The 14099-nt window shown below is 36.2% G+C and overlaps 3 protein-coding genes and 2 pseudogenes across 5 annotated transcripts; 3 read left to right on the top strand and 2 right to left on the bottom strand.

The window, feature by feature from the left end:
* Positions 1–3960: 3960 nt before the first annotated feature.
* AT2G07810 (uncharacterized protein) lies at positions 3961–4303 on the bottom strand (the record flags this gene model as incomplete). Its single annotated transcript, NM_001335353.1, has 2 exons — positions 3961–3998; positions 4159–4303. The coding sequence occupies 2 exons, from the start codon at positions 4301–4303 to the stop codon at positions 3961–3963; spliced, it is 183 nt and encodes a 60-aa protein (NP_001324298.1).
* A 502-nt stretch (positions 4304–4805) lies between these two features.
* Positions 4806–7219, top strand: AT2G07780 (annotated as a pseudogene; the record flags this gene model as incomplete). The annotated part of the gene is made up of 1 exon: positions 4806–7219.
* An 805-nt stretch (positions 7220–8024) lies between these two features.
* Positions 8025–8623, top strand: AT2G07800 (uncharacterized protein; the record flags this gene model as incomplete). Its single annotated transcript, NM_001335352.1, has 2 exons — positions 8025–8180; positions 8402–8623. A coding segment is annotated over exon 2 (219 nt), but the record flags the coding sequence as incomplete, so codon positions are not given.
* Positions 8624–9090: 467 nt separating this feature from the next.
* Positions 9091–11170, bottom strand: AT2G07770 (annotated as a pseudogene; the record flags this gene model as incomplete). Its single annotated transcript has 4 exons — positions 9091–10224; positions 10317–10478; positions 10599–10763; positions 11075–11170.
* Positions 11171–11754: 584 nt separating this feature from the next.
* On the top strand, positions 11755–13613 carry AT2G07760 (Zinc knuckle (CCHC-type) family protein; the record flags this gene model as incomplete). Its single annotated transcript, NM_126778.1, has 3 exons — positions 11755–12381; positions 12601–13298; positions 13346–13613. The coding sequence occupies 3 exons, from the start codon at positions 11755–11757 to the stop codon at positions 13611–13613; spliced, it is 1593 nt and encodes a 530-aa protein (NP_178819.1).
* Between the last annotated feature and the right edge of the window lie 486 nt (positions 13614–14099).

Raw genomic sequence — 14099 nt, 5'->3', positions numbered from 1 at the left:
AAATCACAAGTTAATTTACAAAAAACTGTCACATTCTCCTTCTCACACCTGTCATAAGTCTCATTTTTCACCTTTCAAGATTGTAATTTGTAAAAGGAAACACCTTATTGTTAAGTTAAAAAAAAAATTACGACAAAAAGAAAATCAACTGCTCGGGTCATTCAGTCACACGATCTAGGTCCTGTTTGTTTGTCCATTTGGATAAACCATCTCAATGAAGATTAAAACTGATGTTTGTTTTTCATGTTTTAAGAGATCATTTGAATGATTCAGTTGAATGCTTTTGTCTAAACTCATCCAAAAAATAAAGAAAATCTGACTGAGTTTAATCTATTCATTCTGCTGAAGCTGGTTCAGCCAAAATTGTAAAATGTCAATAATACCCTAATCTAATATATGGAATTACACCCAAAAACCACATCTCTTCTTCAGCATCTCCACGACACAAAACACTGAAAACGAGATTCATTGTCGTCGAGGTGATCTCGCTGTCGCCGATTTTTCTCGCAGTCGCCGATTCTCTTCACCGGAGACTCGTCGGATCCATCGCCGGAGTGTACAGGTTTGTGTTGCTCTCTCTCTCTCTCTCGCTTCCTCTCTCTCGCTCCATGTCTCTCTCGTTGTTTCTCTTTGTATCCTTGTTGCAATCACTTGTTCTTGGGTTTGATCCACCATGGTTACATTGTTTAATTGTGGGTTTGCTTTACTTTGCTTTGTGTTGCTTTTGATTCTTCGATTAGCTTTAATTTACGGCTTTGTGTTCCTTATATTGCTTTGTGTTGCTTTGCTTGCTTTGTGTTGCTTTTGATTCTTCGATTAGCTACAGTTTACAGCTTTGTTTTGCTTATGTTGCTTTGTGTTGCTTTGCTTGCTTTGTGTTGCTTTTGATTCTTCGATTAGCTACAGTTTACAGCTTTGTTTTGCTTATGTTGCTTTGTGTTGCTTTGCTTGCTTTGTGTTGCTTTTGATTCTTCGATTAGCTTTAGTTTACGGCTTTGTTTTGCTTATGTTGCTTTGTGTTGCTTTGATTATTCTATTAGCTTTAGTTGTGTTACTTTGATTATAGGTCTTTTGTGTTTTTGATGCAGAAAGCTAGGATCCAGATTTGGCTTGAAGGATTTAAGGATTGAAGGAAGAATCACTGTAAGTCATCATCATATATTCTTTCGTTTATGAACTGTTTAGTGTGTTATTGTTTTAAGGAGTTTAAATGGTGATGATATGTAACTGTTAAGTGTCTGAGTTTAAGGAGTTAGCTAACCTTCGTTTTAGCAAAGCCTTCCCACTTCTTTAGATCCTAAATCTTTAGATCATGTAATGTGCCATGTTCAGATAGTTAGGGCGTTTGATCCATCGCTTTCTACGTAAGTTGAAACTATATTTCAATCTAGATGCGTTTACAATGTTCTTTGCAACCATAAGAACAACAAAGTAACACTACTAATATAGTACAACACAATGAATAACTTGATGAATATAAGGGCAAGTCTCTGCAACATCTTTTGTTAGATTCTCATGAAAAAAAGGTTTTAGACGTTTTAGTTTTATTTCTCATTCCCAATTTATTCCCTAACTAATCTAGACACTAGGAATCTATTGAAATTTCTTCAGGTTTATGGTTTTAACTTCTCTCAGAACATCAAAGGGCCTACAAGTTCTGCATCTTTCATTCACTTGCACATGTCTCTGTATCTACGTATTTCTGTAAAAGATTCATAATAGTATTCACATGATCACGTCTTTAAGCTTGGTTTGTCATAATTGAATCACGTGAATATTGGTTGGTCTCTAAGCTCATGTATTCCTTTCATTGAATAGTATCAATCACTAGTACTATCAATCATTGAATAGTATCAATCACTATTACTAACAACCATTTACTGTGTCTTCTTTATCATTGATATTGTAGCATCATTGTGAATGTTGCAACACCAGTGCAGGTTGAGAAGTCTCCCATAAATGCTGAGTACTCATTCGGGCTAGGGAACTGCAGAGCATAAGAAGGAACTTAGAAAATGGAAACAGAGAACTCTCTTTTTAAGACTCTACTTTGATTAATATGAGAATGTAGTTATTGATTATTTGTTACTTAACAGAGGGCATTTTAGTCATTTATATATATATATATGAGAATGTGAATGATTCATCCAAATGATCAAACAAACAAAGCTCCATCTAAATGATGCATTTAGATGAATTAGCAAATGATTAGCAAATAATCAAACAAACATCATTAAGATGAATCATTCAAATGGATTATTTGGATGGATCATTTGGATGCAAATTCCAAATGATCAAACAAACATGGCCCTATTATTCCTCACTTTCAACCTTTCCTCTTTAACCGAAAAAGTATCATTATTTCTTCCGCCTCTCACTTTGCCTCTCCTCTTCACATCATCCCTTCTTGGTTTCCAATTCATCTTTGGGTATGATGTCGTTACATGATTTACTTTTAGGGTTTATCATCAATCACATGTCTCTTCCTCTATGCAAGTTTACAAGTTTTCGTATTTCTCAGGTTTGTAAATTTTGTTATAGTTCAATTATCTTCTCTCAAGTGATTTGGTGTTATTGTGTCTGCAAATTTTAGAATTTTTGGCATTACTGTGTCGAACCACTGACCCACATGGTCTATTCTCTTTATCTAAATTGCATAAGTTTCTCTTGCTCATAAAATTCTCTATTTAAGAAAAACAACTTTTTATTTGTAGGTTCATATTCCAAATTCCAATCTCCAATTATGTCACTCAATATTACACCTATCTCTCATATAACTCTAGTAACGGATCGATGTAAAATCAAGGTGAGAAGTGCCCTTGGGGATTTCCCCAAAAAAAAGGATAAATAAGGGAATTCACTGGATTGAATCTTCTTCTTGTAGATGATAAGGTACAATTTTGTGGATTTTTCTGAAGTCTCACTAAAATCTATTATATCATGACCTATGTTAAGATTTACTTAGAAGAAGGAGAACTGATGAGACTAATGTAGAGCTCTGTTGTACTACTACATTATAGTTTTTACCATCTTTAAAAGTTTGGTATTATAAGAGGTTCGTTTGATTCAATTTTCTATATTTCATTCTTTGCTATATGAAACAGTATCACATATACTAAACCGCCTCTCTAATCTTTGTCGTTACAAACTACTAATGACTTGGATTAGAATCAAACGACCTTGTGGATATTTTTTTTTTATAAAATTAAATTTATTTTAGTTGGATATTTGTCTAAATCAATGTATTCTTTTATAACTTGATGTAAACTGTTAGTGACAAGGTTTATATTTTATTTTGAAACATGGAAGTAGGATACAAGCTTCTGTAAAAAGTAAAAAGTAGGATATAAGTAGGATATTATATTATGGGTACATCATTGCCATCGCTATAATTTGTTTTATTATCTACAGTTTTTTCTCTTCATACAAACGTAAGTTATTTCTTTATGCAATTTTCTAATTTGCAAACATTATTAGAGAGATTATTGGGATGAATAAAGTTAAGGAGATCATCACTATTGCTTAATCTTTAGTTTAAAGATCTTGGGTAATTTTTATTTTCACCTTTAGTTCATGTGTAAATTTTTTTCGTTTTAACCATTAGTTTATAAGATCTAATATTTCCTCCACTTCTTTTTTTACTCAGGGATTCACTCATTGATGCTGCCTTGTGGGTAAACTTGCAGTAGATGGATGTCCACTCTGATATTAAATCTCAACCATCAGATAAGAAATCAAAAATTTTTGTGGATGATTCAACTATCTCAGAGAAAAAAGAACATGATTTGTTGGCGGTGGAATTGAGGGACGAGAAGCTGATTAGAAAAAAAGTAGAAGTTGATGAAAGAAAGCAACCAAATTTCAGGATGAACAATCTTTGATAGCGGTTGAGAGGAAAGGAAAGATGGTGTGTGACACGCGCCCCTAATTTTTCTCTCGAAGGCGAAACCTAGTCTCCGGTCAGATCAAATCGACGGAGCTGTAATCGGACAATGAGTCTAAATACTCTCATATAATCTAACATACTCCTATACTCTTAATGAATTTTAAAAATCCTTGTTTACCTTACCCAACAAACCGGAACCGGACGGACGAACCAAACCAACCAATTACGGTTAAGTCTCCAAACCAATACCATTTAAGTCACAAAATATTAACCTATCAGAAATTCCCAGAATTTCTTTTCCTCCCTCACAAAATCTAAATCGACGACTGCAGCCAACGTCGATTTGTTCCGACGTTGAATCCAATCGACCAAGCTCGCCGTCGTTTTGCTTCTGTTATTCAAAGTGAGCTTTACCATTCTCTTCTTATACTTTGGACATCTTAATTCATCAAGTCTTGTGTTGTTGTGTTTGAATTTTGTAGATTTCAATTAGATTTGATAGATTTGAAATTGGTGTTGGAAATTAATAGACATTATGTTGGTAACTATATATTCTGGGTCTATTAAGACATTTTAATGTACTGTAATGGTTGATTCGTAGTTAATCTTAGGCAGATTACTGTTTTTGGTCCGAAAATCTTTGCTAGAACAGAATAATCTAGGTATACCTAAGAAACGTGGTATAGCTGTGTGAAGCACTATTTATGGTATAACTGGTATTTCTGAAAATGAGCGTGGTATAGCTGTTTGAAGTACAATTGATGGTATAACTGGTATTTTTGAAAATGAGCGTGGTATAGCTGTTTGAATAGTATAACTGGTATTTCTGAAAATGAGCGTGGTATAGCTGTTCGAAGTACAATTTGCTAGAACAGGAAAATCTAAGTATAGCTAACGTTTTTTTTTTTGTTTTTTCCAGGAGAATGGGCATAATCATATATTTTGATTATGATGGATATTATTCAAAAACCGGAGAAGCATATCAATGGAATCCAAAAGTAGTTGGTTTGTATGGTATATTGTTTAGTACATCATCAATGGAGGAGATTACTTATTCGTGGTTAGTGGATAAGATATGCACAAAGATGAAGATAGATGAATCTACGATGAAGCTGAAATTGAGTTACATTCCAACGGGTGTTAAACCTCCTACATATTTATATATTAGGGATGATGATGATGTATATGTTTATCTAACCACGTTGGATGAAGAGAAAAGTAGAAGTGTCTTGCATGTAGAAGTCGGTATGAGTTGGAAATGGTTCACTTAAACGAGCAACAATCGAGAGTACAAGGAAAGAGTTCAGTTGGTGTGAATTATGAAGAGGAGAATTTTGGTGGTCTAGATAATGATGATAGAGCTAATGTTGGTGCTATAACTCTTTACGCAAATGAGCCACTAGGAGAACAACTTGCTGAGCCTTTGGAGACATTGGAGCCTTTAGAGCCTTTGGAGCCTCTTAGAGATGTGGATAATGGTGTTAATAGTAATATGAGTATGAGTAAGGAGAATGATGGTATTCGTGAATATGTTGAGGAACCACGTGACAGCCAACATTCTAAGTTTAAAGGTCCATGGGATGATGGTCTTGATCTAGTAATAGGTCAAGAATTTGAAAATAGCGATGATGTGACAGGAGCAAATAGGAATTGTTTTGGACTAACATTACTCAACTCGGATAAGAAGCGGTATGTGGTAAAATGTACTGAATAAGGGTGTGAATGGTACATACGATTTTCGAAGGCTAAGGATTCAACTCGCTTCTCGGTTCGAACATATAGGAAGTTCCATACATGTGTACGGTCGAATACTGCTACAGGCATTAAAAGGAGAGGTACACCACGTTTAGTTGCAACCGTATTGCATGAAGATTATCTATGTCAGTACAAGACCCCAACTCCTAAAAGTCTCATTGGCCTTGTTCAGGGAAAACATGGTACAACTGTGTCATACTCGACTACTAATAGGGGGAAAAACTAGCTGTTAGTGATATTCGTGCTAGTCCCGAGGAGAGTTTCAAGATGGTTTATCAATATTTGTATTTGTTAGAGAAGGTGAATCCTGGCACAAAGACTAGTGTGGTATTAGATGAAGAAAAAAGGTTCAAGTACCTATTTGTTGCTTTGGGGGCTGCCATTGAAGGATTTAAAGTCATGAGAAAAGTGATTATTGTGGATGCAACATTTTTGAAGACTGTATATAAAGGTGTGCTCATTTTTGCCACAGCTCAAGACCCGAATCATCACCATTATCCCTTAGCGTTTGCTGTAGCTGATGGCGAAAAAGATGTTACTTGGAAGTGGTTTTTCAAAACTCTCAAAACCGTTATACCAGACAGTTCGGAATTGGTCTTTATGTCTGACAGAAATTCTAGCCTCATCAAGGCAGTGGCTGAGGTGTACCCGAGCTCTCACCATGGAAACTGTGTGTATCATTTGTCACAGAATGTGAGAACAAAAGTTGCATACAACAAAGAAGAGGTTGCTAAAACGTTCAGAAGAATTGCATCCATTTGTTCAGTGTCTGAGTTTGAACATGAATATGCAGAGTTTAGAAGAAGGCACCCTAAGGTAGCCACCTATCTTGATGAAAACACTGATTTGGAAAAATGGGCAAGATGTCATTTTCCGGGAGTAAAGTACAACGTTGACACTAGTAATGCGGTTGAGTCTATGAATGGTGTGTTTAGGGATGTGAGAGGGTATGCGCTATTACCTATGATAGATGCAATTATTGAGAAATTTGCGGAATGGAGCTGCAATAATAGGAAGGAAGCCTTAAGTGGATCAAATTTACAGAGACTTGTTCCTTTTGTGGAGAACGAGATACATGAAACATGTGAAGTTGCACAAAAATTACCGGTGATAGAGCTTAACACCTACGAGCTTCAATATAGTGTCATTGGTCGCGATGGTAAGACCTATGTGGTGGACTTGAGGAATAAAAGTTGTTATTGTCGTTGTTTTGACTTGGACAAGTATCCTTGTGTACATGCAATAGCGGCTGTGATGACTCACTTGAAACAAAAAGATAGATCCGAGGAGGTAAAAAGTTTATATGATTTGATCACGAAATATTACTTTGTTGAGATGTGGGTTATGGCATATGATAGAACCATTTATCCGGTGCCGCATAAGTCAGAGTGAGTTATTCCAAGTGAAATCCAAGAATTGTTTGCATATCCTCCGGTTCATGTTGTTAAAAAGGGAAGAGTTCAAGAAACTAGACACCCATCAGTTGGAGAACGTCGCCCCAAGAATAAGCGTGTGAAAGGCAGAAACTTGGAGAGCCGGTTTTTTCCAAACCACGAAAGTGATAGCCAGGGGAGTGGCCAATACACAAGCGGAAATTAATGTACTCGTGTTTTTAAGTACTTTCAGATTTTGTAAAACTCGGTTAAACTTTATTCTCTAATGGTAGAACTATGTATGGCTCTAAATTCATGTTTTTAAGTACTTTCAGATTTTGTAAAACTCGGTTAAACTTAATTTTTAAATGGTAGAACTATGTATGTCTCTAAATTCGTGTTTTTTGTACTCTCTGGTTTTGTAAAACTTGATTAAACTTGGTTTTGTAAAGGTACAACTATGACAAATGTAACAAATGTGCTTAATTTGCAACAAAATTTGATGTGATGTTATTTCTTATACAAATTATACCCCTTATGTTGAGTATTAAAACTACTGATTAATAAAATCATAATTTAATGAAACTTCAAAAAATTAGTCTTTACCAAATTCATTTGTTATAAAAGAAACACCTTACACTTTGAAGATAACTTTATAATTATTATCATCATAACATTGCAAAACACACAAAATTGAATTTTCCAGACATATTTTTCTATGAAAATATGTGGAATGTTTATAAAACATCAAAACTCTTTGGTATAACTAAATTTGTTTAGTTTAAATTTAAGTATATCTAATAAAATTAAAAAAAAACAAAAGTCAAACTGTGTATACACAGGTACAACCTGTTAACTTGGAATATCTGTGTGCAAAGAGTTTGCGGGCCCCACCCTTTTTGTTCTGAACAACTCGTACGCGGGTCCCACGGTTAATTCCTTTTCACACTATAAGAAACGTGTTCACACTATCAATTCCTTTTCACACTATCAAAAAAAATTTCCCCTAAATTTTCATTTCTCCCCAATTCGCAGAAATTTTTTAAAACCCTATTATTAACAAAAATAAAAAAAATCAAATCGAAAAAGAACAAGAAGAGACAAGAAGAGAGAAGACTCAAAAGAGAGAAGAAGAGAGAAAAAGAGAGAAGAGTGGAATTATTTGGGTAAGCATTTCGTTTTTCTGGGTACATTTTTCATTCAATTCACGTTTCACTTATAGATTTCTGATATGCAATTGACAATAATTTGACTAGTCACTAAAATACCTAGATATACCTAATAGATATACCTAATAGATATACCTAATAGATATACTTAATAGATATACCTAGTTTATACATAGATATACATGTGATTTAACAATTTTTACAATTTCAAAATGTAGCTTATGAACGACAAACATGTGTTTAAGTGGGTAGATGAGGCTTTTACACATGAGATTGAACAGTTGGAATTTCAACTCGGTGTTCTTGAAGAAGAAGTAAGAGTGATGAAGATGGATAGGAACCAAGAGACGATGGAAAGAGATCCGATGGAAAAGAATAAAAAGGGAAAGGACTTTAAGATGGTAATCGTTTTTAGTTGTGGATGTTTAATCACCATGGCAATTGTTGGCATGTTGTGTTTGTCGTAGAAATTCAAGCCTAAGTGGTGTAATGTTTAATTATGAAGAGTAAGTGTTGTAATGTTTAATTATGTAGACTAAGTGTTGAATTTGATGTGATGAATGGATATGAATCTAATTATAAAGACTAAGTGTTGTGTTGAATCTAGTTATTTCGGTTAAAATTCTTTTCTTATCAATTACAAAAACATATAATTGTACCTAGTGTTACAAAACATAAGTAGATATACCAAAATAAAACAATAGAACATGAAACAGTTATACCAAGTTTTGAAATTAACATAAGTAGATATACAAAAAACCTAATAAACATGTTCAACAGTTGTACCAAGTTTTCAAAAGCATAAGGAGAAATACAAAAAAAAACCAAGTACCAAGTTCGAACAGATGTACCAAGTTTTCAACAACCAACATAGTTATACCTAAAACAAACCAAGAGTTGAAATTGTTTAAACATTCTTCTTTGTCTTTTTTCTCCTATACCTCGTCTGTATAGGACTCCGATACACCGGCTTAGCATCCGTCCTCGACTCTGCCAGCTTCTTGACCACCTTTGGCTTTTTAACTCCCTCTTTACTAGGATCATCTCCATCCTCATGTGCCTTTCCTCGCTTCTTACTTGGCTCAGCCACCTTAGCATCTTGAGGCACCTCTTTCTCCTTCTCACTATCAGCCACCTCTATGTCCTTCTCACTTTCAGGCACCCCAATCTCACTTGGCTCAGCCACCTCTTTCTCCTTCTCTCCATCCATCTCATCATCTTGAGGCACCTCTTTGTCCTTCTCTCCATCCATCTCTCCATCACTCTCAGCCACCTTACCTCCATCCATCTCATCATCTTGAGGCACCTCTTTGTCCTTCTCACTTTCAGCCACCCCAATCTCACTTTCAGCCACCTCTTTCTCCTTCTCACTTTCAGCCACCACTTTGTCCTTCTCACTTTCAGCCACCTCCTTATCACTGTCACCTTGAGCCACCTCTTTGTCTATCTGAGTCTCTGTTTCTCCAACCTCTCTCTCCTTATCACCTTGAGCCACCTCTTTGTCTATCTCAGTCTCTGCATCACTCCCTTCCTCCAGCTCGTTTTCTTTATCATCAATCTCCTTTGAACCACAAGCGTCTTCAGTTCCAATGCCTGATTGAATTGATTTGATTGCAGCTTCCATCAGTTTCAGTCTTTTATCTTGCTCTTCATACTTCTTACAGAAATCTTTCATCCTCTTGTTCATGGACTTAAATCCATTCTCCATCAAATTCTTCATTTCGTTTACAACCTCAGTCAAACCTCCATCACTTGGACTAGTCAGAGCTGCAGCAGCCTTTCCCTTGCCTTTCTTTTCCACTGCGGCTTTTCTTGGAGCTTTTACCACAGTAGACAAAGCTTTATTAGCCACAAAGCTCCGGTGTGCTACATCTTCATTGAGCAACGGTTCAAAACATATAGTCCTCTCCTCATCAACTAGACGTTTCTTCCAGCCATCAGCTATTAGATCATCGACATCATTCACTTCACACTCCTTATCCATAATTCTTTCCAAAAGTAGCTTCTCATCAGGAGTTGAAGCCAAGATACTCTGAATGTCCTGTGCATGATAAGAAAGTCCAATTAATATAACATACATGATAGAACATACATGATACATGATAGATAACTAATAAATATGTCATCACTAACCTTAGTTGTACCGAGTTTGTCATACACATCTGACATTGGAAACCCTTTCATAGTGCTTGATTTAAACTTCCTTTTACACATCCGGGAACACTGAGGATCTGCGGATTCAATATCTTCGCAAAAAATTTTTCTGAGAACTGGGATCGCCTCAAATGCTAGATACTACAAAAAAACAATACAAGATTTTTCAAAAACTAATAAGTATAACTGCTAATAAAAACACAGTTGTACATAGTTTAACTTTCTTAAAACAATTCATAAATGCATAATGAAATGACATACCTCCAAAGGCATAACAAAACTAGGAAACACCTTTTGTGGACCAACTACTTCATTGCACTTTTTAATCAAATAGAAAATGTCTTTCACATTTTCTTCAAATGCAAATCTTCCCCACGGAAATGTTTTGCACAACTCTAGATCAGCCACAGCCCTAAGGAAGAACTTCTCCACATAGATATACCTAATTTATACATAGATATATTGTTTAGTCTCTAAAATATCTAAGTTATATTCGAACATAGATATACCTAGTTTTTAGTTTCGAAAATTTCTAAGTTAGATTCAAAAAAGATATACTCAATTTATGCATAGATATACTAATTTATACATAGATATACTTTTTAAAATTTCTAAGTTACAATATCAATAAAGATATACCAAATTCATACATAGTTATACTTTTCTAATTGTGTAAAGTTTAAAGTTCATATCGCTCTATCGTCGTTAGAGATTGAATTTGTTGCTTCAGAATCCACTTCAGCAGCCGATGCTACTACTACTTCGTCATTGATTGTCTGTGAAACCACCACCTCTGCCGCCAATGGCACACCTGCGTTCTTTGTTCGAGCCATTTCTCCAAACCTACAAACAAAATCATTTGGATTAGCACTACTCTTCAGTCAATTTCGATCACAAAACCCAATCTGAAACAACTCGGATCGACGAACAATTAAATCACTTACCCAATTTCTTAGTTTCCTGTAGATATACCAAGATCGACGAACAGTTATGTTGTTGTCGTTGACGAGAATTGAGAATGGTTTTACTGGATTTTACAGTGACGAAATAAGGAAGAAACAAAAAACAAAGGGAAGAAAGAGATGTGAATCAATTTTACCGCAGAGAATTAGGGGAATTAGGGTTTTATTTGGATTTGACCCGAAAACAGTGGGCTTGGGTTATTTTGGGATCCATTTGCCCTGGTTGGGTCGTAATTAATCAATATTCTTAGAGTTTTCTGAGTACTTTTTTTACGGAATAAAAAAAATCAAAAAGAAAATGCTCTTTATAAGAAGAGTGTATGAGATTACTCTTCAGCCAAGAGGAGCCCCTGAGAATTTGTTTCGCTGTAACCACCGCGAAACGTCGCCGGCTGTTCTCTTAATCTTCTTAGGAGAGCCTACTTCCAATCAATCACTTCACAGTATCCCACTCGATGAATTCTGTCTCAGTTTTAACTCAAGGCAAGGAAACAGAGGTCGGACCAAAAGTTGTAGTCGTAGACTCTTCCAATGTCAACTCTGTCCCTGATCCACGGTGGCCGTACTTGACTCGGTGGACGCAGAATTCTCCTTCTCCATCTCCATCAGTGATTTCTCCTTCTATCTCACTGGTGAAACCCTTGACAATTGGATCCTCGCCGAAAATTGCTCGCTCTTCTTCTCTTGACTTCGTGAATCTTACTTCTTCGCTGGATTCGACCTTACCGGTCACTGTCGAGCCTCCAATTGAACATGTGGTGAGTATTACATCATTGTCTTATTCCGCAGAAGTGTCTCTTCCTACTTCCGCCTTACCGCCAATAGTGTCTGCTACTCTCGACGAGTCCATTGCTCCTGTTAAGTTGGTCTCCCCTACTCTAAAAGGAGCTTGGGCAAAGCAGCTAAAGTTCACCTCGTCATCGGCCTCTCAGCAAGATGTTGGTGGAGCACCGATGCAATCTCATCTTGAAGCAACTAAGGAGGATAATGTTCGCTTCCCTTGGGCTGCAAAAATGGATCCAGCGGCAAGGAACCTTTACAGGGCAACCTCGCCGGAATTCATGGAAGACGGAATTCCAAAGGTAACGATTCCAAGTCATGTCTTCTTGCAAGGTCTTGTGAATCAAAAGGAATATGTCTTAGGCCAGTTCTATAGATGTAGTCCTCCTCCTGGTGGTTTGATTCATGCGGTAGTCAATAAAATTTAGGGTAGAAAGTGTAGAATCTTTATCCGTAAATTAGGTGACTCAAAATTTCTTTTTCACATCCCGGATGCTTCAACTAGAGCTTGGGTTCTTCAGAGGGGCTTATGGCATGTTGATGATTGTCTTATGTTTGTAGCGCCTTGGTCTACTGTAAATACATTTGATCTTCCTGAAATATCAACTATTCCTGTCTGGGTAACCCTTAAAAATATCCCAAACCGGTTGTACTCAATTCTAGGAATTAGCCATATTGCATCAGGTTTAGGTGCTCCTATGGCTACTTACAAACCTAGACTTGACCCTTCCCTAATGAGTGAGGCCAATATCTTGGTGGAAGTGGAGTTGAGTAAAGCTTTCCCTCCAAGAATTGCCGCAGTTGATAAGAAAGGCAATATATCGATGGTTAATGTTGAATATGCTTGGATCCCAGCTAAATGTGGAAAATGTGGGCAGTTAGGGCATAAGGCTTCGCGCTGTATGAAACCCCATTTGGCACATGAAAAAGTAACAGAAATTGTCTCAGAGGAGATCATTACTCCTGCTATTGTAAGTTTAGCTAGTGCCACAAATTTGGTATCGCCAATCACTCTTCAAACCAAGACCCCAATTGATGTCCCAATCACAAATTCAAAAATCCAAATCGATACAGTCTTCGATATTGAGGCTGGCCCAATCCAAGACAAAGATAATTGCACCGGAGTGGCAGATTGCTTTACAAATGTTGAAGCTGAAGTTGTAACTGAGGAAACTTGCACAGTTGAATCAGTTTTCGAAATTGCAGGCACAAAAGATAAGTGATTCTTAGTGATTGTGAGATAAGACACGTCCTTGCTGAAAACAGGTTTAGTCGTTTGGGTTCTTCGTTTCCTGATGGGGATTCTCTTCATTCAGATGAAGACTCAATTGTTTCAGTTGAGTCAGACAGTGGGTCAGAATTGATGGAACTTATGACTCCATCGGGACAACGTCTTTTGCGCGAAAGACCGGTTAAACCATCCATCAAAGCTAAGGAGATACAAGCGTCCTCTACTACTCGAGGAAGAGGTAACCGTGGGCGTGGGAACCGTGGACGCGGAAATCGTGGACGCGGGAACCGTGGACGTGGCTAATGGTTCTATTATGCTGATCTCAAAAGGTAACCGAAGCGGATGATTTGGTTATTATCTCTATATACTTTTAGTTTATGGCTATATTGTGTATCGAACTTCAAAAAACTGTGTGACTTTTGGTCATAACATTTGTATCGGTTATTAATATAATGTTTAAAAAAAAAAAAAAAAAAATTATACTCAAGTGAACAAGCTGAAAAAGAATCTACCACCTATACTCTCTCGCACGTTTCTTTATTTTATTTTTATTTTCCCAAACTTTGTCTTTATTATATAGTTTTCAATCATCACAATTTTATTTAATAATTGTCGAAAAATTAAGAAGACGAACAAGTAACCAACCACATCTTATATAATAAAGTAAGGTTTCCTCAAACTTGTACTCTAAAAATCTGACAAGTGGCGCTCTATTCATTCGACATGTGTCATTCTTCTCAAATTTAAATATACTATTTTCCATATTCTTTGAGTTTAATTACAGTTTTA

The sequence above is a fragment of the Arabidopsis thaliana genome, chromosome 2 (genome assembly GCF_000001735.4).
Source record: "Arabidopsis thaliana chromosome 2, partial sequence".
Taxonomy (NCBI): Eukaryota; Viridiplantae; Streptophyta; class Magnoliopsida; order Brassicales; family Brassicaceae; genus Arabidopsis; species Arabidopsis thaliana.
The sequence above is the reverse complement of the archived record's forward strand: the minus strand, read 5'-3'. Positions and strand labels throughout refer to the sequence as shown.